General features: G+C 39.0%; 1 protein-coding gene across 7 annotated transcripts in view; it reads left to right on the top strand.

Moving 5' to 3' along the window:
- Window positions 1-452: 452 nt before the first annotated feature.
- Window positions 453-24,286, top strand: part of LEF1 (lymphoid enhancer binding factor 1) — a 103,654-nt gene continuing 79,820 nt past the window's right edge. For 4 of the 7 annotated variants that reach the window (XM_006918900.2, XM_006918901.2, XM_006918902.2 and 1 more), the window contains exons 1-3: window positions 453-1,206; window positions 3,636-3,702; window positions 5,101-5,234. In XM_006918900.2, coding sequence (XP_006918962.1) covers window positions 994-1,206; window positions 3,636-3,702; window positions 5,101-5,234 — 414 coding nt within the window. In that variant the 5' untranslated portion in view covers window positions 453-993. Of the gene's footprint in view, window positions 1,207-1,952; window positions 2,499-3,635; window positions 3,703-5,100; window positions 5,235-24,286 lie in introns of those variants that run through there. The other 3 variants (XM_006918905.1, XM_006918903.3, XM_015594904.2) reach the window with 3 other exon arrangements.

The following is a 24,286-nucleotide window of genomic DNA, read 5'->3' as shown; positions in this document are numbered from 1 at the left end:
TCCCCGCACGCGGCCGAGCTCAGGGCGTCCCCCTCCCCTCGGCCGGGCGAACCCGAGGGCAGCAGCTCATTGCTTGACAGAGCAGCCCGGCGGAGGCGTGGAGAGCGGCGAGCGAGAGAGCCTGCGAGCAGGCAGAGAAATTCGAGCCGGGAACAAAGAGTGGTCCGGCTGTGTGTGTGTGCGTGTGTAGGCTCCAGCTCTCCGCAGAAGCTTTTGGGTCCGAGGCCCCTGCTGTGACTCCCCGAGACCCCGCGGTGCCCTCCACTGCCGCCTCCCAGCGCTCGCCCGCACAAACTTTATTCTTGGCAAACTTCTTTTTTCCCTCCTCCTCCGCCCCCACCTTCTCTTCCTCCTCCAGCAGATTAAACGCGTCAGGAGAAGGAAAACCGAAGCTAAGGGAAGGAAATAAGCTCTGAAACGGACATCTCCAACCCGGGTGGCTCTTTTTTTTTTTTTATTCTCCAGGAAGTGGACATTTTATCTTTTGATTCTCCTTGCACCTTCCTCGTTGGGGCAAACGGAGCCTTTTCGCCCAGCTTCCCTCTTTTCTCGGAAAATTCCCAACTCGGCACCGGAGGGAGACGCCCCGACGGACCCTCCTCTGTACTTTGGAGAGTAGTGTCTCCTCCAGAACCGCCGTCCTCTGCGCGCAGACCCTGGAGGAGCTGGGGGCGTGGGGTGGCCACCAGGGCAGCCAAGCCTAGAGCACCCCACACTGCGCCGCGCAGACGCCCCAAGAGGCGCCGGCCCTCGCAGCCCGGTGCCCACCGGCCTCGGGGGCAGGCGCCGGCGTTGGTCTCCGAGGAGCGGGAAGGCGCGGGCGGCCGCCGGAGTTCGGGCGCCGCCGCAGCACGGGCCCAGCTTCCTCCACTCTCCTCCCTCAAGCATCCTTTCAATTCTCCTTTCTTCCTCACCCCTTTCGTTGACCCCTTCTCTTTCCTGCTGTCGCCTCGGGTGCTCTCCCAGCAGAGCGGAGATTATAGAGTGGTCGGCATGCCCCAGCTCTCCGGGGCAGGAGGCGGCGGCGGGGGAGACCCGGAACTCTGCGCCACGGATGAGATGATCCCTTTCAAGGACGAGGGCGATCCCCAGAAGGAGAAGATTTTCGCTGAGATCAGTCACCCCGAAGAGGAAGGCGACTTAGCCGACATCAAGTCTTCCTTGGTTAACGAGTCCGAAATCATCCCGGCTAGCAACGGACACGAGGTGAGCGGGCCGCGGCCGGATCAGCAAGAGGCGTGGCGGGTCCCGGGGAAAAGCCGAGAGGCAAGGAGGGAGCCGGGCAGAGCCGGCGACGGTCTCTTTGAGATCCCGCCTTTGCTAGGGGTGGAGTGGATGAGCCCCCTGGTCGGCATTCTTCCTTTGTGTATGTGTGCATGCGCGCGTGTCGGGTGGGAGATGCCGGCTTATGCAGGGAAACTTATTCCAAGCGGGCCTGTTCGGGGATCGGTAGCGAAACCGTCGGTTTGGGGGCAGGACAAGCTGACCCTAAGGCATAACGTTTGGCCTTCGGACTTTTTAGTGGCGTTGAGAGGGTGCAATGCATTAAAGCGAGGATGTGTGAACTGAGGTCTTTTGAAGGACGGAAAACAGAGTGCACCCGCTATCTTTTTCGGTAGATGTGTATGCAAAAGTGCGTTAAACCACCAAAGGCTTAGGTGGAGACGTGCAGAGCCACAGGCGGAGAGGAAGGGGAGGCGGGCGTGGGCCGGGGACAGGCGGGGCCGGCCCAACCGCCGCTTAGCGGGGCTCGCGCGGAGCCGGCCGGCTGAGGGGGCGCGCGCCTGGGCAGCGGGGGCGGCGTGGGGCTCCGTCCGTGCGGCGAGAGTCCCAGCGTCCGGCCGGCAGCCAGGAGCCGTGGGCGTGCCCAGCCGAGCCAACCCGGGGGGCCTTCGCAGTACCGCCCATAACACTCGTTTTCTCCAACCCCCGTCACTTTTGTAAAATAGCGCTTATATTTGGGGTTAGATTGGGCCCTTAAATCTATGCAGAAGACAGGCGAGTCAGAATGGGGATGCAGCGGAAGCCAAGGCACCCACTCAGGGGAGGGTGGAAAGCGTTTTATCAGATCTCCTGGCCGGCGGCGGGCGATAGCGCCAGTAACCCGAGTAGAGTAAATAGAGACACGTGGGTGCCGGCGAGAGAAAGCCGCCTGCGGGATCGCGCGGAAAGGCTATTTCAGGCCCCGCGAGCGCTTCAGAAGGAGGGGTGGGTCGGTGGGCGGATGGACCCTGATACCCGACACTCTACTGGCCACTCTTCTTCAGCGGCTGGGAGACGCTTTGGAGGAGGAAATCCGGTAGAAAAGTTCTAACACTCAGATGATTTCAACGCTTTTTTTCCTCCAAAGAAATTTGGAGGGTATACCCTTTTTCCTTAAATGGCATCCTTCTGCCCCCAAAAAGAAAGCGTGTGGTTTTGGGGGCGGGGGCATTTGGGGTTTTAAACAACGAGTTTGAGAACACCTCCGAGTTACCTTCTTTATCCCAATGGCAGGGGTGAGTACGCATTTTGAAAGTCTGGGGGCCTGAGTTCGAAGGAGAACACATAGGCGTGTTCTTTATCCTCTGAGTCTTTCATACCAACATGCCAATTTGAGGGGGACGGGAGGGGGATTTGCCAGAGTACACCCAACCCCACTTAAAAGGTTTGTGACTATATATGTTCGGGGGAGGGGTTCATTGAGGGGACACGTGTCCGAAGAACCGAATAACATCCAAAACAGGGCAAACTCGTATTTGTAGAGAAGCCTCTTTCTACCCATTTTGCCCTCCTAATTCCACAAATAAATTTGCCGTCGTTTCACATTTTCTGCATGTTTTTGCTCTGGGGAGAAGGGCGCTGCATTCAAAGCCCAGAATCCAGGTATTAAGGCTTTGTTAATCTTTGCCATGGTGGTAAGTGGGCATGGGGCAGCCCCAAGGAAGATGGTGAAAGGGTAATACCACTGATTTGCACGTGGTTGAGTCTGGGTAGATGGTGGTTACCAGAACTGATATTAGCTGGGCTACCTTTTAGATGTCTATAACCCCACTCTCAAATTTTCCTTTCTTTAACCACAGAGTAAATTCACTTTTTTCTTGTAAACTTGCACTGAGCCGGCCATGGTAGGTTATAAGGAGTGGAGCTCTTCTGGGACTAGCTTGGGACATTGGCTTTAGACCCCTATCTGTTAGCGGTTGGCTTGTTTTTATTTAAAATGTAATTTTCATTTGAACAGTAATATTTCAGCTTGCTTTTAATCAGCTGTGATTGAAGTGAACAGTGGTTGAAGAAGCTATCAAAACAATCAACCCCATTAACTCAAACTATCATTTTAGGCCTCCAAGTAGCCTTGATAGGTTTTAGCAAATAGCATTCAGAACAGCATGTGGATCTTTCCCAAATTTCTTACATTGTTATTGTTCTTCCTCTTATTATTTACTCTTTTTATAGTTGTCGATGTATAATAATGACTCAAAAATACATGTTGAAAAGAAAGAAATTGCTTATACTTCTTAGGTTAATAAAACAAGTAGCTGAGTTGCACCAAACCCTCCTCTTTTGAGTTACCAGTGGATACACACTTATATCAGTATTGTTACAAACTCTAAGGTGATTTTCTTTCTTTTGGGCCTGGGGATTCATGCTGTTAGGTGGCCAGACAAGCACAAACCTCTCAGGAGTCCTACCACGACAAGACCCGAGAACACCCTGATGACGGTAAGACTAATTCTACTTCTCCCAACTTTGTCATTTAACATGTGCAATTTGTAAATGTACATATGTTTTGCTATTTTGAGTCCAAGAAACTGGGATCCAACAAAATGGAAAAGAAAACCCAGGAATTTAATGCTTATCTCTAAATTTAAAACCTGTCTTTGAATGTTAGGGGCCTTTGGATTTCAGTTGTATTCCAGATTCTTTGTGGAAGAGGAAATGTCTATGAGTTTTTCTCTTTTCCTCCTTTTACCTAAAGTTCTAGTTGGCTGAGATCGTTAGCATTTTTTTTCCTGCATTGTTACATTGTTATAAAGAATGACAGTCTACACCAAATTATCTTTCTAACATGAATAGTTTCAAATGGATTTTTGTTTGTGAAATTGGTGTTTCTAGTTACAGTGAGAAGGCAGGCAGTGAATGCACAGACTTAATGTGGCTCCATAAAGCAGAATCTAACTTTTAAAAATATAAAACTTTATTCATAAAATTAGGAACTATGCATATGAAACATGATAGTCCTACCAATTTCTGATTCTTGCTTGAAAGTTTAAAAATTATATATGTTTTTTAGATTTAGGGAGAACTACCTGTGACTTTAAAAGAATCAAGGAACCTGTAGGGTTTCCTTGTCAGACAGTCTACATTTCTGTTATCCTTTAATTGTTTACAATTGGCTTGATCAGAATGAAGTGTTTGTACATGTAACATGTCAGCCAAGAGAAGAAGGGAAGAGAACTATAAAACCAGGCTTCTTCCTGAGCTACAAAGTAGTTACACAGGTTAAAGAGAAGAAATATATACACTGAATATATGCAAATTATTTTGGCAAAATGATGTAAGTGTAGCACATGAAAATTGAGTCTCCTGGAGTTAATCCTTCATAAGGTTGGGTAGTTGCCCATACTCCAGATACAACTCTCTCCCTCGGTAAAAATCTAGAAATTTTTAGAAATCTAGACAGGTAGAATTTTTGAGTTTGCCTATAAGGTGGAGCATAATTTCAAGTGTGTAAATATATACATTTGTTAATAGCTAGGTAGCCTAATATATTTATGTTACAGCTTTAGGTTTATGTGTGTTCTTTCATGTGTCTCTATTTCATTAGTATTTGATCAAATTAAGTTAGATGGATGACACTTATTTTTGTATAAACACCGGTCAATAGTGGGAGTAAATTGAACCATATGTTTTTAAAACATCTGGTTCACTGCTAAGTCATTTAAGAGAGTAAATACTGTCTATCTAAAACAGAGTATAATAATTCAGTTACAGTATTTTGTAAACAACTCTTTTAGGTAAAGTCTGATTTGTCATAGAACTAGCAGATTTTGAAATGAAAAATACAGTGATATAAAAAGGAAGCCAATGCGTCATCGTTTGTTCTTTGGGTTTTCTCAGGAAAGCATCCAGATGGAGGCCTCTACAACAAGGGACCCTCCTACTCCAGTTATTCTGGGTACATAATGATGCCAAATATGAATAATGACCCATACATGTCAAATGGATCTCTTTCTCCACCCATCCCGAGAACAGTGAGTAACATGCTGATGTTGCAGATCATTTTCAGAAGAGCCAATTAATTTGTATTTTGGCAAAACGATTGTTTTTTAAAAAAACATATTGGAAATGCTTTCATTATATATGACCAGTCATTGCTAAATAAGACCTGTTATGAAGAATGGCTGCCTTAAAAGAATGCTAACTTTGATGTCTTGCATTTGGAATTTTAACTTTTGGCTTGTTGGTTAAGATTAATAAATAACAGATCACGAGTTGTCATGAAATCAAATGAAGTTAAATCAACAGATTTATAATTTTTTGAGTATTTTGCTTTCTGTGCTGATGAGAGGAAAATTTGATTTAATATTTTAGTTCTCTAAGTACTGAGTAGCTTACACGGCCCCTAAGCTATCTAAATCAGAACTACTTTAGCTCCTTTGGAGCTGAACATTCGGAGTGTTATTTCAGCTTTTAAAACAGTGTCTCATTTTATTGTATTAGCTAATGTTTCTTTAAAAATCAGTTGAGAAGAGCTATTTTTACTTTATTAATTGTTGAGAGAGTATTACTTGACAGTAACCCTAGTGAAAATTATTCTTTTAATCTCGTGGTTCAGTTAGTTTTCAGAGTTCCAAAAATGCGGTGGCCTTGTAACTGCATGATGTGAATGTATATAGCACTCTGAAGAAATACTTGACCATATTTCTCTTTTGCTGGGAAGTGGAAACCTCATTTATATAGCAAGAGAGCATTTAAAGTGTAACTTGTGTAGTATGCGAACGTGAGACATGCTAGTGATGGGGTGCTCCCTGGGAACCATCCCTCTGGCGGTGGGGATGGATTTTTTACTGCTCCGTCAGTATATTTACCTTCATTCGGTCTCACTCTCCCTCTACCACCTAAATGCCAATAAAAGGCATGGATGTCTTGGGGTCTTAGGGATTAGAGTTTCAGTCTAATCCATCTGACCCTCCTGAGAGTCAAATTCTGGATCATAGAAAGGAACCTATGATAGTTGCTTTATTAGCTCAGTCCTTCCACTAAATGAAAAAAAAAAAAAAATCAGTCACAGACGTCTGGGAAAGGACTTTCAGTAATACCTCAGTGAACAGAATCTGAGGGCCTGGAAGAGAGGAATATTTTGTGCTCTTTAAGAGTATTTGTGTTTATTTTGATTATCCTTAGTACTCAATTGCTGAATTGATAGCTATGTGAAATATAACTACCTTATGTGGGCACTGTGATTTATAAGTTATTATAATTATTTTTCCACAAATTTCAAAAAGATATTTGACCTTTCAAGTAGGAAATTAGATTTTTCTAATTTTCATATAGTGGCAAAAATGGTGATGTTGGAGATCTTGTGGTTATAGGAAATACCGATTTCACATTTTATTTTAAAAGGCTTTTTAAATATTTAATGATAGAGATGTCTTTATGGTGTATATGAATCTCTTAAGAAGTGAATGAATGAATAAAAGCAAATATAGTTTAATATTTAGAGACTACCCCAAATAAATGCTTTTGAGTTTTAAAATGTGTAGGAGACTTTGTATTTGTTGAAGTAAATGCGATAAAAGATATTTCTTTTATGATTGGGCTGTTTTGTTGTTTTTTTCTGAAGGGGAAGGAAAATTTATTTTAGATAAAGAATAATTGAAGATTTCTGTTGAAAGCCTAGAATAACAAATAGTCTGACAAATCTAGATTGCAGTTTCTGACTTGGTAAACCACAGGAAATGGCCACTAAAACAATCTTATACTTTTTGGCTGTGCACACAGTTAATGCTTAATAAATATTTGTGGGATTTATTTCATAGTTCAGCTACTTCTTTCAAACCAATTTTTAAAGTCAATATAATGAAAATCTATTGATATTTATAAATGATCCCTAAATATATTGAAAATTAAACTTCTTTCAACCAGCATTTTCTGTCTTAGGTCTCTCTAGCTTTTTCTCACCTCCCCCCTCCCCACAGTGTATTAATCATTTTGAAATTTTGATAGAATGGAAAGTCTTTATCGTTAGTGTATGTATTAAAATTTCGAGGTCAGTAAGTTTAACATCATTCATTATTTAGGAAAGATTTGTGGCCAGAATAAATGTTGGTGGGTTTACAGAGTGGACAAAGGTGTGGTCAGGAAAGTTTTACCTTACCCTGTTATCTGCCTCTTTATATTCTGTTACATTTTAGGACATACTTATTTTAGGTAATGGGGTAAATTAGGTAAATTTTCTTGCCATATTCTGCAGTTTACACAATTCCAGAAGCTTTTCAACTTTAACCACAAGGCTATGTCCAATTTTTTTTTTTTTTAAGGTTCGATTGAAGTGAGTTGCAATCTTTGGTTTTTAATACCTAACAGTCGTTTTTAATGTGTCTGAGACTCAAAACACTTTAACGGGAAGGCAACTTCTCTCCTTCACCCCTAACCACACTCTGTCTTCTTGCTCTCTAACTCTGCCCTTAGCAGGACAAGTGTTTGTATAACTGACATCCACAGTGATAGGTTTTTATCTGGGATGTCAGGAGCAGGGTGACCATTTGTGTTTGGGCTTACGGTGGAAGTAGCCCTGAGGCATCCCCATTACTGAAATTTGCATTACAAACAACTGCTTGTTTACTGTATCTGCTGCCTGCAGGTGTTAGGACTAGAAAAAAACATGGTGGGGGGAGAGCATTGACCACTACTTAGACAAATTCTTCCATTTATAGGAACTGCATGGTAATCCAGAGAAGATCAGCTAGGGCCACTGGCATGCACAGAAATGTTTCTGCTGGTAGCTTATTCTAACAATTTTATACGCATTTTTACACGCATCATGACATATGTATGATCGTAGAGTTTTGCCTATGACCTAAGCACAGTATTACGTACTCAAGAGAACTACCTTCTCCAGTCAGGCTTTTTTCCTTCAAAAGGGAAATTTTAATTGGCTAATTACAATCATCCAGAACTGGGATTCTTAGAGGTGTGTCTGTACCAGAAATCTTATGAATAGATGTCTCACAGACTTTTAAATAAGAATTCTTAGTTCAGATAAAATGGGCCTAAGAAGAAAGCACCAATAATGATAACATATTTGTTGTCAGTATAAGTTCTTAAACCTTGAATTGTCTTCATAGAGAATGAGAAGAAGATGTCGAAGCCTTTTAAATATGTCAGAGCAAAGACTCTGGCAAGTGTTTTAAAAGCATACCCCCAAGCTTTTCTTTCTCTGAGTTTTATTTATGAAAATCCCTGTAGGCCAATGGTAAAGGTTAATATTAAAAGAAAAAAAAAAACATGTAGTTCGTTACGTCCTCTGCGGGGGTTCTGGCACTCATGTGCCTGAATACTCTGTGAACAGTGAGCTTGACTGGCTTTAACTTAGTGAAAGTTCCCACTGGCCTAGTGCACTGTAGTTATTCATCTAAGATGTCAAGCTTCCATTTGTCCCTCACACACCCAAATGTTTAACACCTTTGAAGAGAAACATCTCGTTTCTCTTCAGCTGCTCAGGGGAGGGAAAAGCAGCAGCTTAGTGCAGGAAGCTACAGCAAACGTTGAGCTGGGTTGTACCGACCACAGCAGCACCTGGTCAAGTGCTGCTGACTACATGTGTTTGTTTCTTTGTGATGTTTCAGAGGATTCATTTCTAGGTGGGAAAGGAAGGTGTTTGTGTTTGCAGTTTATTTTTCTTTCCTTATTTTTATTAGACATTACTATTAAAATGTTTCAGGGGTTCTTTTAAAAATTATTTTGAACAAATCATTAGTTTGCGTTCCATTGTATGGTTTTTACCTTAAGGGAATCAACATTTGGAATCCTCATGAACAGAATTATGCCCATTATACCTTTGTCTTAGCTTCCCCTTGTGTTTGTATTCGCTTACAAACAGCTAAAATTTGACTTTTGTCATTGCTCACGTCTGGAATTAGGAACTGAGGTGGATATGTCTAATCAGTAAGCTTTCACTTAAATCACTGTATATCACATTGCTGCGTATCTTTGAAAATAATCACAGAAATAATAATTCAAGGATAGAGAAGACTCTGGCTTATATTTTGAGCAAGATTTTAAAAGCAGAGTGTCTTCACTTTACTGCAAGGAGCTACTTAATTTGACTTACTGATAAATTATTTTTAATTTTCTAATCTAAGTTGTATACTTTTTGAAACTAAATGTATTAAATTTTCTTCTTTATTTCAAGTGCAGGAGTAGTTAACTTTTAGAAAGTCTATTCTATCTCAGATTTGAATGTGGATGTCAGAATGTGTGGGGAAAATTCCTCAATCTCTGGACTCTTCCGTTTGATTCATTCTTAGTTTTTCTGCTACAAAGTTGGGAAAGGATCACAGTAAGAATAATTTGGCACTATTGCCATCCCTCCTTCAGATATCTTAGATATATTATGACCAATAGTTTGTTTATTCCAGTGTCTCAGGGAACTGATGTTGCACTTGCATGACTGGTACCACAAGAGTGTGATTCTTATTCAGATATGTTTTTTTGAAATGACCCTAGAAGTTTCCTGTTTATTTATAAACACATGAGAACAACCCACTTTCACTAAAACAAGGCCATTGAGCTAACCTGCACAAAATCTTACTCTTTGAAATACCCCTTTCCCTGCCTGTCCATGTACACGTCCTGACTTGTTCTCATCAACCCCATTATTTTGATTCAGTCAACCCATTATTTTGATCCAGTTTCTCTTGTGGCCAAAGACTCATGTGTAATTTATCAGGGCAGAGATGGGGCCTTACAAGTGGGTCTATCTGGACTTGAACTTGTAGCCTCACAAGTATTCTTCCATAATATCAACTGAGAAAATTTTGCAGCTTTTGAGTCTTGTTCTTGTTTGTTTGTTTTTGATTTGTTTTTGTTTCTTTTCCTTAGGGTGCTTTTTTCTCGGGGGGGGGGTGTGTTTTAAGTAATTTTGTTCTTTAGGCAGAACTATTTTTAGTTTATGCGACTGACATTTTTTAAGCAACCAGATCATTTCATTCCCATTCCTCTCTGACTCCTTTTGTTCCTCATTTATGTATTATGGACATGATTAGAATTTTATAAAACTGGTTTCCCTTTGATTTTGAGATAGACTTGGAATTTAAAGATAAAATACGCCAGCACTGTCTGTGATCCAGCAAAAAATAAAAAGCACATCTGTTTTATTTCTGGGTACAGTAGATCTCAGCATTATATAGGTGCTGCTGTGATGGGACTGAAGGTTTTTAAAAAGAGGATATTCCTTTAAAACTTGTATTTTAAAAGTTATTCCTTAAGTAGTTATGCCAAACTGAGCCAATCTTTGGAAAGCTAATACTGTAGCAATCAAGAGACTTAGTACTGCTTTGTACTGTCCCAACAGGTCCTTAATCTTTTGGAAAAGGCAGCTATTGGACTTTGTTTAAATCATTTTTAAAATATGTTTTAGATTCATGATCACTTTTTAAATATTAATTGTGACCATATAAAGTTACAGTTTAAGGACTGTAGACTCTGCTATAAGCTTTTAATCCATTTTAGGCAAACAAATGATCCAGTCTCTAAGATTTGGAGGTGTAAAGCCAGAAAATGACCTAGAGACAAAGACTGTGGGTGGGGGGGGTGGTAAGGTTTGAAGTGCACCAAAGGCGAATGTGGGGCTTTGAGTATAGACAGTGAACAGGGATTGCTAACTCCAGGGTTTTTGATAATGTAGCCAATCTAGCCTGGACTCTATTTGTAGACTATCAGCAGAGGCGGTTCAGAGGATTATAGTCTCTGTAAAACAGTGCATTTGTACACAATACCCACTCTAGCTAAACTAAACCTGCTGGAAATTATCCACTTGCTATATGTAGACCACTTACAAAGCTCATTGAGGAATGGTATGCACCTGCCTTCAGTTTATAAAGAGAAATTTGCAAGGGCATTTCAGAGCGAACAAGAGTTTTGGTTTCTTGTCATCTTTCCCCCACCTGACTGAGAAATATGACTAGGAGAGATGTGGCATCACAAAGGGTCTAGAAATGTGTTTTATTTTTGCAGCTAACCAGGAGCAAGTAGACTCTAAAAGAAGTTTGATTATTGACTATTGTTTCTAGTTATGCCCACAAATATATATGTATGTATGTGTGTGTGTGTGTGTATGAATATATATACACATATATATATAACTTGATAGTTTTGCAGAATCGTTTTACTCATAGTAAAGCATTATTAATGTTATGTTCACTTTTAAAAAGAGGTCTATCGCTATTTTACTCAACATAGAGAAAGGTTAAAAATAAGGAAGGCTCTGTAATATAAAAAGAGGAGTGGCTCTAGTATAACATTTATGTTCTTTTATTATTGTCAGCTTTTGAATGAAACCGTTACCAAAACAAAATTTTAAAAGCCAACATACTAAGATATTTTTATGTCTTTTTATTTTTTTAATCCTGAAAAATTTTGCAATAAAACCTATCAACTGTTGATTATAGTTGATCATCTGATCAGTTGATCTGAGACTACTGATGAATTATGAGATAGTTACATTCAGCCTAGAATAGACACTTCAGGAGAAGTGTCTGAATAAAGAATGTACTAGAAATTTGAGGTGTACGTTTTTTGATTGTTTATAAAGATCTCTCTTTATCAAACCAAATGCTACGTGGAAAGCAAAATCTGAAAATGTCTGATAAGGAATCCTTAATATTTTATTATTTTACCTTTTCTCTCATGTATCAATGAAAAAAAAAAAGCACTAAACCAATGTCTTCCATGAGGAAGTCAAAGTTGCTCTTTGCAGAATGTTTCCAAGTTCCAGCTAAAAGCAGTCAGCTGCGGACTCACTACTAGAGTGAAAAGAATGGTAGTAGACCCTCCTATGAGGGCTGATCGTAAGAAGTACTTATCTCTTATTTAGGTCCTGGAAACCTAATTGAAGATGAGGAGATGATAAAAATGCCTTTTTTTTTCCCCCCTAGAAGGGTGCTTGAGATGGAAATATAATAGCAATTAAAAGAAAACTGTCTTCGAATTATGTTTTAGTATCATATGGCTAATGCTTTTCAATTCAATTTTCCTCTTTCCCAGACTGAAAGAATATATATTTTTTCAGTAACACTTGAGATATTTTCAGATATTAAAAACATTCTTTATTCTTTATGTTCTTTCTAAATACATGTGGCAGCATCAGGGCTGACTTCTAGCCAGTTTGTGTTGCAAATTGATTATATCCTTCTGGAGAACAAAATTTTTTAGTCTTTATTAGATGGAGGTAGGCAGTCCCATGTGAAGGCTGAGCCTAGTCCCAAGTCTGTCACTCTTCCCCAAAAGTCTTGGAAAGGTATTTAACCTCTATCAGCCTTGTTTCCTCATTTACGGAATGGCCTATTAATATCTGGCTTGCCTACTTTACATGGTTGTTGTGACATTCAGATGGCAAAAGCCTGCAAAAGCACTCAGTTTTCTACCTAAAGGAACAAAGCATGAGTCTCAGATGGTGTGAACCAGTGCCCTGGTACCCACCTGGTGGAAATTCTGCAGCCACAAGTGCTTGGCTATACCCAGGAAGTAACTGGGAAAGGGAAGAAACTTTTAGTTCTCACTATCCCACCAAGCTGACCTGGAATTCAAACAGAGTCAAGGCCTTACATTAACCTTTAGAAAATATTTGCATAAATACATAAAGATTTGCATAAATTTTGGAAGTTGTCATGATGTCCCTAATGAATGTGGCTTTCTTCTCTTGGGCTCCGTTTTCTCTCTTAATTATTAGGAGAGTACTTGATTTTCTTCTTCAGCATCATAGTCTTTTACTAAGGGAGTGAGATGTGTGAGGGAACAGATTTCTACATTTCCTATTGGTTAAAAATCTCATATCCTTCTAATATTTAATGTGATATTGCCAGATTAACTCCTTAGATGGGAGTAAGAATATATTTTTGGTTAGGAGACTTTTTTTCCCTTAATCCTTCAGGAGTTGGGGTTCTTCTCCCCATGGCAAAAATTAAAGAAAGAGGAGCGCCCAGAGCCATGTGAATGTATAGGACAACAAGCAAGTTATTTTTTCCCGTTGGAATCTTTCTCTAACTTAAATCTTTCTAGCTTTCTTGGCACCTGAAAGGATCCGGTCCAAGGGCAGCAAAGATAAATCGGTGTTTTCTCTTTACTTGTTACGAGTACATATTTTCTAACTAAATCTTTGCACAAATCCTATTTCTTTGGAGTAAAGTTAGCTGGGCAGCAAAGAGAAATCAGTGTTTTTCTAGCCTCATGGAAAACTCCAGCTTCTATCCAATCGAGACTTCTCTTTTTCAATAAAACCCAATGAATGTTAAAAATATTTCAACATGAAGTCATCTTTCTTGGTATAGAATTCTTCCATTTTAAACACTACATGTTATACCTTGTAATAATTGTGACCACATATCATCTTGGTGCACTAGTTCAGATGACTCGGATAAAAGAAAAAGGTACTATAATCTTCTCTCGAGTGTGTTAGATTTTGTCTTGAATCCCAACACTTAGATTTTTTAAAGTCGATAACAAACCCAAAAGTACTGAAGTAAAAATATGTTTACTATAGTTGGGCTAACCAGTTAGCTAGTCAGTAGGTTTAGGAAAAGAATTAACTCTCCCAAACATTGTTTAAATTGGTTTTTGTTCATTTTTATGTGTATATTAAAAGCTTTAAATTAAAACTGAAGGGTTTGTTTTTTGAAACGAAAAACAATTATCTTTTTTTAAAGTACAACCTTGTGCCAGATACCATGCTAGGCAATTTACATGGTTGTCTTATTTAATTTAATCCTAACTGAAAACTGTAGGTGGATGTCATGATCTCCATTTTGAAGGTACAGGCCCATCCTCATGGACAGCGGTAACCTCCCTCAGTAAGGTCAGTAAGTAGAGTCAATGCCCCTCCTTACGGTCTAAAACGTGTTTATTTTTATTACTAATAACCGTATTTGCTTTCAGAACATAAAAACACTACTAATGAATCATAATATTGATTCAAATGTAAAATGGAAAAGCAGTTATTAGTTTGATATTTTTTTTGGAAATTTCAATAATGCTTAACTATCTTCTGTGAAAATAAAAAGAAAGAATTTATTAATAATCAATTCATGTTTACTAGAAAAATTAGAAGACTCAGATGAGTAAAGGGAAATGAATATTAAATCTCCAGGATCTCACTGTCAGAAATGATCACTCTTAAAACTTGCTTGTGGCCTTTAGAGCTCTTCCTATGGACATATAGAGATATATGTAAACATACACAGTATATGTTATATGTTCATTGCAATGGGAACATAATATACTATTTTGTCACTTGTTTTTTTCCCACCGGTATATAGTAGATATCTTTTTTACTATTCTGTAGCATCATTTTTAATGATTGCCTAATCAGTCTTTTGGTAGATATTCAGATGGTATCATTTTCCCCTATATCTTAAATAATATTTATGAATTGTTATGAGTACATATTTTCTAAATAAATCTTTGCACAAATCCTATTTCTTTGGAGTAAATTGCTAAAAGTAGAATTGTATCGTCAAAGGCAATGTACCTTTTTATGTTGGGTTAACCCAACATTGCAAATTAACGTTAAAAAACACATTTATTTAAAGTCAGTATTTAAAAGTATATACTTGATTATGTTCAGGTTTGGTTGTGGTTGGTCCTTTGAGGCTGATGATTTTCATGCTTTATTCCAGTCAAGAATAAGTCCAGCAGTAGTCAGGCTGGACAGATGGAAAGCAGAGTATCAGCTTAATTATTAATAAGACCAGATTGGAGAATGTGGCTTGAACCAGGACATGAATTTGGACTTCCTTTGACTTCCCCAGATTGAGCACACCACTAAGCTACAAGCTTCCTCCACAGAGGCAGGGGTTTACCTCCTGTAGAATTGGAAACAAGAACAAACCCATGCTTGGGCAAGTTGGCCCCAAAAGAGAACCAAGAGTCAGTCCATCTTTGCCCAGTTTCTTCTCCCAGTCACCAGAGATGAGTAGCTTTTCCTTGTGGAAAGTGAATGAGGAAGTGAGAGAGAAAAAGGTGACCACTGCTGCCAAGATAGCAGAAATTCCTACTTCACTGGCCAAGCTAAGGAAGAGGGGAGAAGGAGAGGGTGGTTATCTTCTTAGTCCTAATCTTTTATCAGATTGATCAGACTGTGGGCCATAGGGCAGTGATGGTAACACACTGCATACGTATGATAGGAGTAGCAGCAGAGCACTGCTGTTGGAGTCAGATCTGGATCTCAGTGTTCTGTTACTGCCTAGCTGTGTGTTCTTCAGCCGGTTACTTACTCTCTCTGAACCGTGGTTTTTTCACCTGTTACATAGATTGCCACCTTTTCTACTTGTAAAAGTACCCAGTACTCTGTGTTAGAAGTAGCGTTTGTGGAAGTGGGACCAGTTGCAGCCGGATTACTGGTGTCGGAAAGGCAGATACCTGGGCCCCTTCACAAATGTCCTGACCCAGAACCTGCAGGCAGGTCATGCATATGCACTTTTAATAAGTTTACCTCATTGATTCTTACCTAAAGTAAGGTTTGGAGAAACTGACCCAGTAGATGCTCAATAATTTACCTGAGATTCAGATAACCTTACTGTCTTACACAAGGTCTCACACCAGGAAAGCAGTGGAACTTGGACTCACTAGAGCTCCCTTCTATCCACTCAGTCCTGTCCAGCCCTACCCTTCATTGAGACCACTGGCACTCTGTTCACTTCTGGTCAGACCTCAGCAGGTTTCTTCCCTGAGTGTTCTCCTCCCCTGACGACAGAATATAGCCCACGTTTTAGCATTATTTTCAAAGCTTTCCACTATGTAGACCATTTACGTTTCAAGACTTGCCTCCTTACTATACTACCCTGCAGCTTACGATTCAGCAACATTTCCAGACTTGCACCTTAAATCCTTTCCTAAATCCCTGTCTCCCTGAAATACCTTGCCAGCACAGTCTTGTTCATCCTTAAATAAGGTCCACGCTAAATGGTACATCCTCCAGGAAGCTCTTCCTGATTCCACCACCCATTAAGACCAAGTGTTCTCTCCTATGGGTTCCTGTAGGATCTTCATAACTCTGTTACCATGTCTTATGTAATAGTTGGTTGTCTCTGTGTCTGTATTTCTCACTATTTGTTAGTTCTTTTAGGATAGGGAATATCTCTATTCATTTTAGTTGTTATACTACCCTGTATAGAGCAGGTTACTCTCCAGATGTTTGTGGAGTAAATATAGCAGAAATTTTAAAACTTCATTAACATCCATATTAGTCCATATTTAAGTGGAGACTCTTAAAAATATACAAACTCATATAGAATCACAAAGCTGAAATTGAGCTTAGAAATTATCTGAGTATTAAATGTAGAGTCCATAGACTAGCCATTAGCTATTACTTTCTAGTACTTAGTACGTGCCAGGAACTGTTCTAAGCATTTTATATGTATTAGCTCATTTACTCCTCTTAATAACCTGATGACATTCCTAATATCCTAGTTTAACAGATGAGAAGACAGAGGCATAAATAGTTGAGCAGATGAGGCATAGAGAGCATAGAAAGGATTAAGGACCACTGTCAAACAGACCAAGAATTGAAAGGTCGAATGAAGTAAGCAGTTTGCTCAGATCACACAGCTAGTAGTCTTGATTCCCACTGCAAGGTGCTTTCTGCAACTTTAATTTCTCATTACTATCACTGCCACTGGCACACACAAGATGCTAGATGATTGTTGAATCAATGACTTTCTCATCAGTAAGATATAACTGATTCTTATAAGGGTTTTGTAAGTATAATATGAGATAGATAGTATATGAAATCATAAATTTCTTTAACACAGTTTTTGGTAGTAATAGCTGTTGTGCTAGTGGACAACATGGAGTCCAAGGCAACCAGTTAGATCAGTGGGAGCGAGATGTATAAAAAGCTGGTGACAGTTCCAGCCTGATGCCGAGGGGACGGTATGAGTGGAAATCATGCATTTAGAAAGAGAAGCAGGTTTTAGGACAACCATTCATGAGTTGGGCTTAAGAATTATCCTTTGTTTTCTTTTTCATGTTAAGAAAACAAAAAAACAATACTGGAACCAAACATGATACATTATGGACATCTTTTTGGTCCATGACTTTAAATATCTCACAAAATCAACTAACTTACCTCTAAAGCTACCTGGATCTTGACCGAAACCTCTGTATGATTATGAGAAATAGAACTGCATATTGCCCAGAGGTGAGAAGAGTATTAGTATTAATAATATCATAGAATATAATATTTAATGAATGTACTTTACATGCATTTTTCTTATTAAATACTCACTGTGACACGGTGAAGTGAATACTACTTGTCCTTAACATTTTTTCCAATAAAGAAATTGAGGCACAGAGAGGTTATTTGATTGCTTTAGTCCCAGAGTTTAGTTAAGAGGTAGAATTTGGATTCAAAGTCAGGTATCCCTGATTCAGGAGCCAGGACCCAATTGATGAACTAGTTTCTCCTCGAAAGGATATTGAGAAGAAGCCTTGGTCAATGTCAATAAACTACTTTCAAGATTAAAAGCATCTGTTATGCTGGTGTTTTATTAAATGATGTAAACGGTTCGCCTTTCGTGGTGGCTTAGTAACAGGTTCTGAGAATACTTGACAATTGTCTTCTGGTTCATTCAACACACAGCCATGTAATCAATGTGTTCTTGAAAATTCTCAGGGAATATTTGCCCTTGCGTGTATCAGACACATTTTGGTAAATGTCCGATTTTTGTGGGAATCTCCATTGCTCAGTTCTATGGGCCCAGTGTCCCCAAGTCTTAAGGGCTGAATAGATTAACCAGATAGCTGTGTGGCTTTGTGATTCTTGGATTCTCTTTGGTGAATGATGTTGCCTCCTTATTCCGTGATAACTGAGCATTTACGGGCAAAATTCTGTCGCCAAAGAATGTTCTTTGCACAATAAGTAATTAAAATGGGGTAGGTGCTTCATTCTTCAGAGCTGTTAGTGGTGATTTTTGTGGTATCATGATGTTAGGTTAAGAGAAATTCGTTTAGAATTAACTGGAATTGGGATCATTCCTGAGAAGTTACAACAGTAGGTTTCCTTCAAAAAGTGAAGAAACTTTTCTTGTTGAGAAGATGCTTATTAGGAACAATCTTCTTTCTGTCTCTCAAAAGGAAATGTCTTTATTTTTTTTCCCAGCTGGTCGGTTTTTAAAAGTAACAAATTTTGTTTAAAAGTTGGGAAAACTCATTAAAGAACAGAAAAAAAGGATCTGTATTTCTATCATTCAGATATAATAGTTTCATATATGTATAAATATGCATACATATTTTCAGATGTTCTTTCTGCATCTATACTTAGAAACATTTTTATACATGGCTTCATAAAACTGGTTTATTGTAATCTTTTTTTAAATTAAAATATATTATGTGCTCATCTTTTCATATTAATAAATATAGGTCTGTATTATCAATTGTAATGGCTGGCTACGATCCAGTTGTAAGAATATTTCAACTTATTGATTTTATCCTCGGTCGTAGATATTAAAGTTTTTCATTGGTTGTTTTAAACAATGCTAAAATGAAACTTAGATACATGTTTGTCCATAATCTTTTTTATAGGTTAAATAGATTTATATTGATTTCTATTGGAAATTAGATGATTTTAATAGAAATTGATTAAATAGATTATAAATATGTATTTTACATATTTATTTATGTTTATCTTATTTATTTACATTTATGTTAATTTCTTGTTCATATTTTTCTTGATTTATGAGCGCTGTTTATGTAAAAAGCATATTAACCATTTTGATCAACTACTCTCGAAATAATAATGGTTCAAAACTATCCTACACCAAAGTTATGATACTTTTTCTTGTCGAACAGTTGAGATCCATCTGCTGGTTATTGTATAAACAACTAGCTACTTAATACAAGAAAAGGCTTTTCAGCATTAGCTTGGCTCATTTCTTATATTTTATTTCAGGAAAGGAGATGCTAATACAGCTCTTTTGACCCTTGTAGGATGGTACAGTATCCAGAAAGGACACTTTATTCCATTTCTCTAGTCAGAAGATACCAGTTGTTGTATCTGACTCTGAACTAATCCTTAAGTTTAGGGTTAAACAAGTTTCCTGATAGAATGAAGGCTAACACCAGAGAATGTTTATTTCAGGAACGATTTATCGCTCCTGAAGTAAATGTGCATTGAAGGTACTTACTTTGAAAGTCATTGTGTTGAGCCCCGCTGAGTATGAATGACGATGAAGACAGTCACCACCCTCAAGGAGCTTACAGTTCAGTAAGGGAGAGACATGGTACAAACGCCCACAGCTTAATGTGGAGTAAGCAGGAGCCACATCACTGAAGCAGGCCTGGGTACAGGGTGGGCAGAACTGAGCCTGGTCTCCCTGGAGCAGTGCAGCCTGTGATCGCAGTTCCACGGGGCTGTAGTTTCTATAATGTGCTGTTCTTTCTTCACCTGCTTTCAGTTCAGTGTGGCCCCAAGTATGGTGGCGAGTATTTGGTTTACTTGTTTAAAAGTTGTTGTGTAGAAAGCTCTGTGTGTTTGGCCAGAAAAGTTTAAATAAATAAATAAATAATTTAAAGGTTACTCCTATTGATTAACCTAAGACTGTTTAAGAAAGAACTCAGAACTATTTATAAGGCATTTTGTTTTATTTATTTATTTTAGAAATAAAGTTAGTGCATCATCCGTCAGAAAATATTTGAAATGAATAAGTTTATAAACATTGCTGCCAAGTTAACTAACTGGTGGTTGGTAAGAATGAAGGCTAGGAGTTAGAACTTCCTCTGTTTTATGTTTTCGGTCACTATTTTATTATTAAAACCACCAGAAACCTTGACTTATAAGACATTTGCTCTGTATACTCTGTAACCACATTTTAAACAGTTATTGTCAGACTTGACTACAATTAGCATTAGGCAGACAGACTCCTAGAAAGGTAGAGAAGTTTCCTTTTATTTCTACAGTTATAGTGGCTGAGAACACATGCCCAGGATCTTGACTTCCTGAGCCCAAATCCAGGATCAGCCACTTGCTAGGTGTCTAAAGGGGAAAATTACTTGTACCTTTCTGTTTCTGTTTCTTCACTCATAAGCAGTTGAAAATTTTTTGTCATAGTTGGAAACAGCAGAAAATGACTGTTTTGAAAATCATGTGACTTAGTTACGATATATAGGAAACATTTAGTCAATATCCATGGCAGGGACTTACTATCAGCTAGGAATGAGGTACTAAGAAAGATCTGTAAGTTGTAGGCCTGAGGATGTTTGATTTTATGCCTTAACATACCATTTATCAAATAATTCTAAGCTAAAAGCAAAGTTAAATAAAGCAAGATCATATTAACTAGATTTTATGAGAGATTCTTATGTAGCTAATTGGGGAAATTAGTCAGAGATTAAATTTTTCAAAAATAAATGTTTCCTCTCAAGATGTCTGGTTATCAGGAAAAAAACAGGAGTCTGTGTAGTGCAAGAGAAATGTGACATTTGACCTACAAATGAGAAAACAGTTCATAATTCAGAGACATCTGAGATGTATATTTTTGTTTATTATTTTAATAGTTTTTACATGAATTCAGTAATGTGTATGCAATGTGAGGTTTGAAAATACTTGGCTACCCAAATAAAAACATCTTAAAAGGCTTTTTTTTTTTTTTTTTAATCTTCTGTTGTTAATTTCATGGCGTGGGGGGAAATACTGACATGGAGTTAGGCAAGTCATTCACTAGCTGTGTGTCTTCGAACAAGTCCCTGAGTTCTTCGCCTTTAGTTTTCTTATCTAGAACGTGGTAATAACAAATGGTGGTTGCATGAACTAAGTGAGGCACTCTTATGGTAATGTGCTGAGCTTCTTGGTGCCAGGCCTCTGAGCCAGATCAGAGAAGGAAACGTTAGATTTCTCTTGAGTTGTTTTATTAGTACTGCAAGCAACAGAATTGACCTTGGTGCTTGAACAAAGGAGGTTTTCCTGCTCTAGGAATAAACAAGGTAGAAAATTGACTCCATACTGCTTTTGCCTGGCTCTGGGGGAGCATCTTGTTGTGCCTTAGTAACTTTTTGGGGGCTCCGAAAGTGTAGATTTATACCAGGTAAGATCTGGGCATCTGCCTTGAATAGTTCCATTGGGTTGAATTAACCATGAAGATCTACCTTCAGAGAACCAGCCCATCCTCATTTTCTGCTCACTTCTTCTCATATCTCAATATAGTCCTAAAATTCCTTGTCCTCAGTTCTCATCCAGATGCTGCATTTTTATGAGTAAACACTTTGTTGTTTTAAAGGCACAAGGTGGCTCCCTGGACAAGGGTTAAGCCACACAGTAGTTTTACTCAGGGAGATCATGCCAGGAGGTAGTTTCCCTTTGCTTATTTTTTTTTTTTTAATCAGGGGAAGAGGAATTTATTCACGTATTTATTCAGCAAACATTTATTCAATGGTTACTTATTTTTATATAACTATTGAGATGTAATTCACATACCATATGGTTCACCCATTTAAAGTGTACAGTTTAATGGTTTTTAGTATTTTCACAGGTATGGGTAACCATTATCACAGTCAATTTCAGAACATGTTCATCACCTCAGAGAGTACCCTCATACCCGTGAGCTGTCATCCCCTTATCTCCTGATCCCCTCATCCTTGACCCCAGGTCTTAAGCAACCATAGTCTGCTTTTTGTCTCAATAGATTTCCCTGTTTGGGACATTTTATAAAATTGAAATTATAATATGTGGTCATTTGTGACTAGCTTCTTTCACTTAGCATAATATTTTTAGTGATACAACACCCATGTTGTATCACTACTTCATTTCTTTTTCCCTCTGGCTTTTAATAGCTGTATCTTGCCTCCCAAAGGTTAGATCTCCCTGATGCAGATCCGCATCAGTATGTGAGAAAAGGAATTGGTTTAGTCTATTTTGATTCAGGTCCCTATCAGTTAAAAATTTTGACCATTGTATAATTGTTTATGAATTATACACCTGAATTATCTAATTATCTAATAACTTGGATTATAGTATACACTTAGGGCAATGTTTATGGTCATTGATGAAAGCTGCAAATTCTTATTTCAAAAAAAATTGACAATTTCTAATTATTTCGGTCAGCTTCTTGTCAGATCTCATAGATTTTAGCCCTAATGCAAGGTCTTAAGGAGTTGGTATTAGAAGCAGGATAGCTGTTAGCTTTGCCATTTTCTCGATGTTTCCTTGGGTTTGCATTGTTAGCATTTTCTTCTTTCCGTTTGGTATTCTTGCTTATTTGACATGCAGAACAAATGGAGGACCCAGTGATGATCTGTATAAGCATTTTTGTAAAGCTTAAATTTTTTAATATAAAAATACGTATTGACATTGTAACGTCAATTACAATGTCATCCCAATGAATGATACTATATACTCTTTGTATAGTGCATTATAACAAACTTCTGTAGATTGATGGAAAAAATGAAGGGGAAACTGTATTCCTGTTTGTTCCAGGGAAATGCTGCTGACAGTCTGGCTGCTGTGTGTTTCATGAAAAGGCTTTTTATGAGACCAGCAGATTGTGTAGCACTCATGAAAATACTTCTTTTTTGTCTGGTTGTGTTGGTTGTTCGCTATGTAGGTTACTTGCATATTGCTCAGAATCACCTGGGTTTGCTGCAGACCAGGCTATGGTCTGAGGCCATGTGTCTGAGACCTTGGTATGGCCAAGCTAAATTATATCATCTGAGATTGTGCCTTACGCTGCCCTTGTGGTGTCTCTTGCTCACCCTTCTGTGGACCTGTCCTCCAGCAGCTGTGTGGGAATCCTGCTACCTTCCTCCATCTAGATTAGAATGTCTGCGTGATGGTGTTTGCTCTTTTAAACCAAAAATGTCATCCTGGATGTGCAAGTGATGACATCGCTTAAAAAGAAAGCCTTATACTGTCTATCTGAGACAGTTCTCAGTCTTTTATGAACATGTTAAAAATTAGGCCCTGTGTAAATCTTAACATATTCTTGTGACTCTTGATGGCAGAATTCTTTTAGCTAGTCCCAGAGGGACCTGCCTGATAAGACGCCGGTCATTTGGCTTGGAGAGAAAAAGGAGGAGGGCAGTTTGAAATCATCTCTAAGTATAAGACTGTTTTCTTTCACGGGAGTTTGTGACCAGCTTTGTTCTTCATTGAAGAAATATCCAAAGGAAACGGGCTTAAATTGTTGAAAGAATTTAGGATGGAAGAATTACTTCCAAGGGAGGGATTAATAAACGCTGGAATGGTATACAAGGGGAAAGCGTGGAATCTGATTATTTAAAGGTTTTAATAATAAGTGTTTATTTCTATGAAGCCACTCAGATGCCTCACCTGGAGGGATCTCAGACCTTGGGCTGTGCCTGTTGCTGCTGTTCTCACCCAGCTTGCCTCGCCCACTCTTCACCTCTGAAGGAGTTTTATTTCCTTTTCAGTAAGCAGTGTACAAACCCTCCAGGTCCTCCAGGAGATTATATTCCTTACTGAAGGGAAAAATAAATAGGCCAGCACACAGATTATGCTATATAACGAGTCTCCTGTGTATTATTGCAGTGTTGTTACCTCAGCTCTCGGTTATGGCAGTGTTTGCTGAGGGGGCAGTCTCAGGAAGTGTGTGAAGCCCAAGGCTACTGAGGCTGCTGAGAATCTGTGAGCTTCGGTGTGTCTTTGCTGAGCTGCCGTACTGTCTCTTTCAAGGTGAGTGGGCGAACTCACCTCATGAGCTGTTTAGGTGACTAAAATTATAAATTTGGGTTTCTCTGAAGAGAGATTTGAAGAATGTTGGACTCACTGGAAAGAGTCTAGGAAAAGTGGAACGAGTGTTTGTGAACAGGGGGCTGGATTCCGTTAGCCTGTTTGACTTCTCCTTAGGTAGGAATGAGAGGCCTGGGATGCTTCCAGTGGCTATTTTACTTGTTACTTTGCTAGAGAAGGCTAACGATATCATAAAAGAAATGGCTTTTGCCTGATAACCTGAAATTAGATTGGGGCCTTGGGATGTGGAAAATGTGATAAGCTTACTAGGAATGCAACTTAGAGAAAAATATTTGATAACTGGAACTCATTTCTGGTATTTTCTGAAAATGGTGAAGTTAGGGAAAG

The sequence above is a fragment of the Pteropus alecto genome, unplaced genomic scaffold, assembly GCF_000325575.1.
Source record: "Pteropus alecto unplaced genomic scaffold, ASM32557v1 scaffold5, whole genome shotgun sequence".
NCBI classification, from domain to species: domain Eukaryota; kingdom Metazoa; phylum Chordata; class Mammalia; order Chiroptera; family Pteropodidae; genus Pteropus; species Pteropus alecto.
This window is presented reverse-complemented; position numbering and strand designations above follow the sequence as displayed.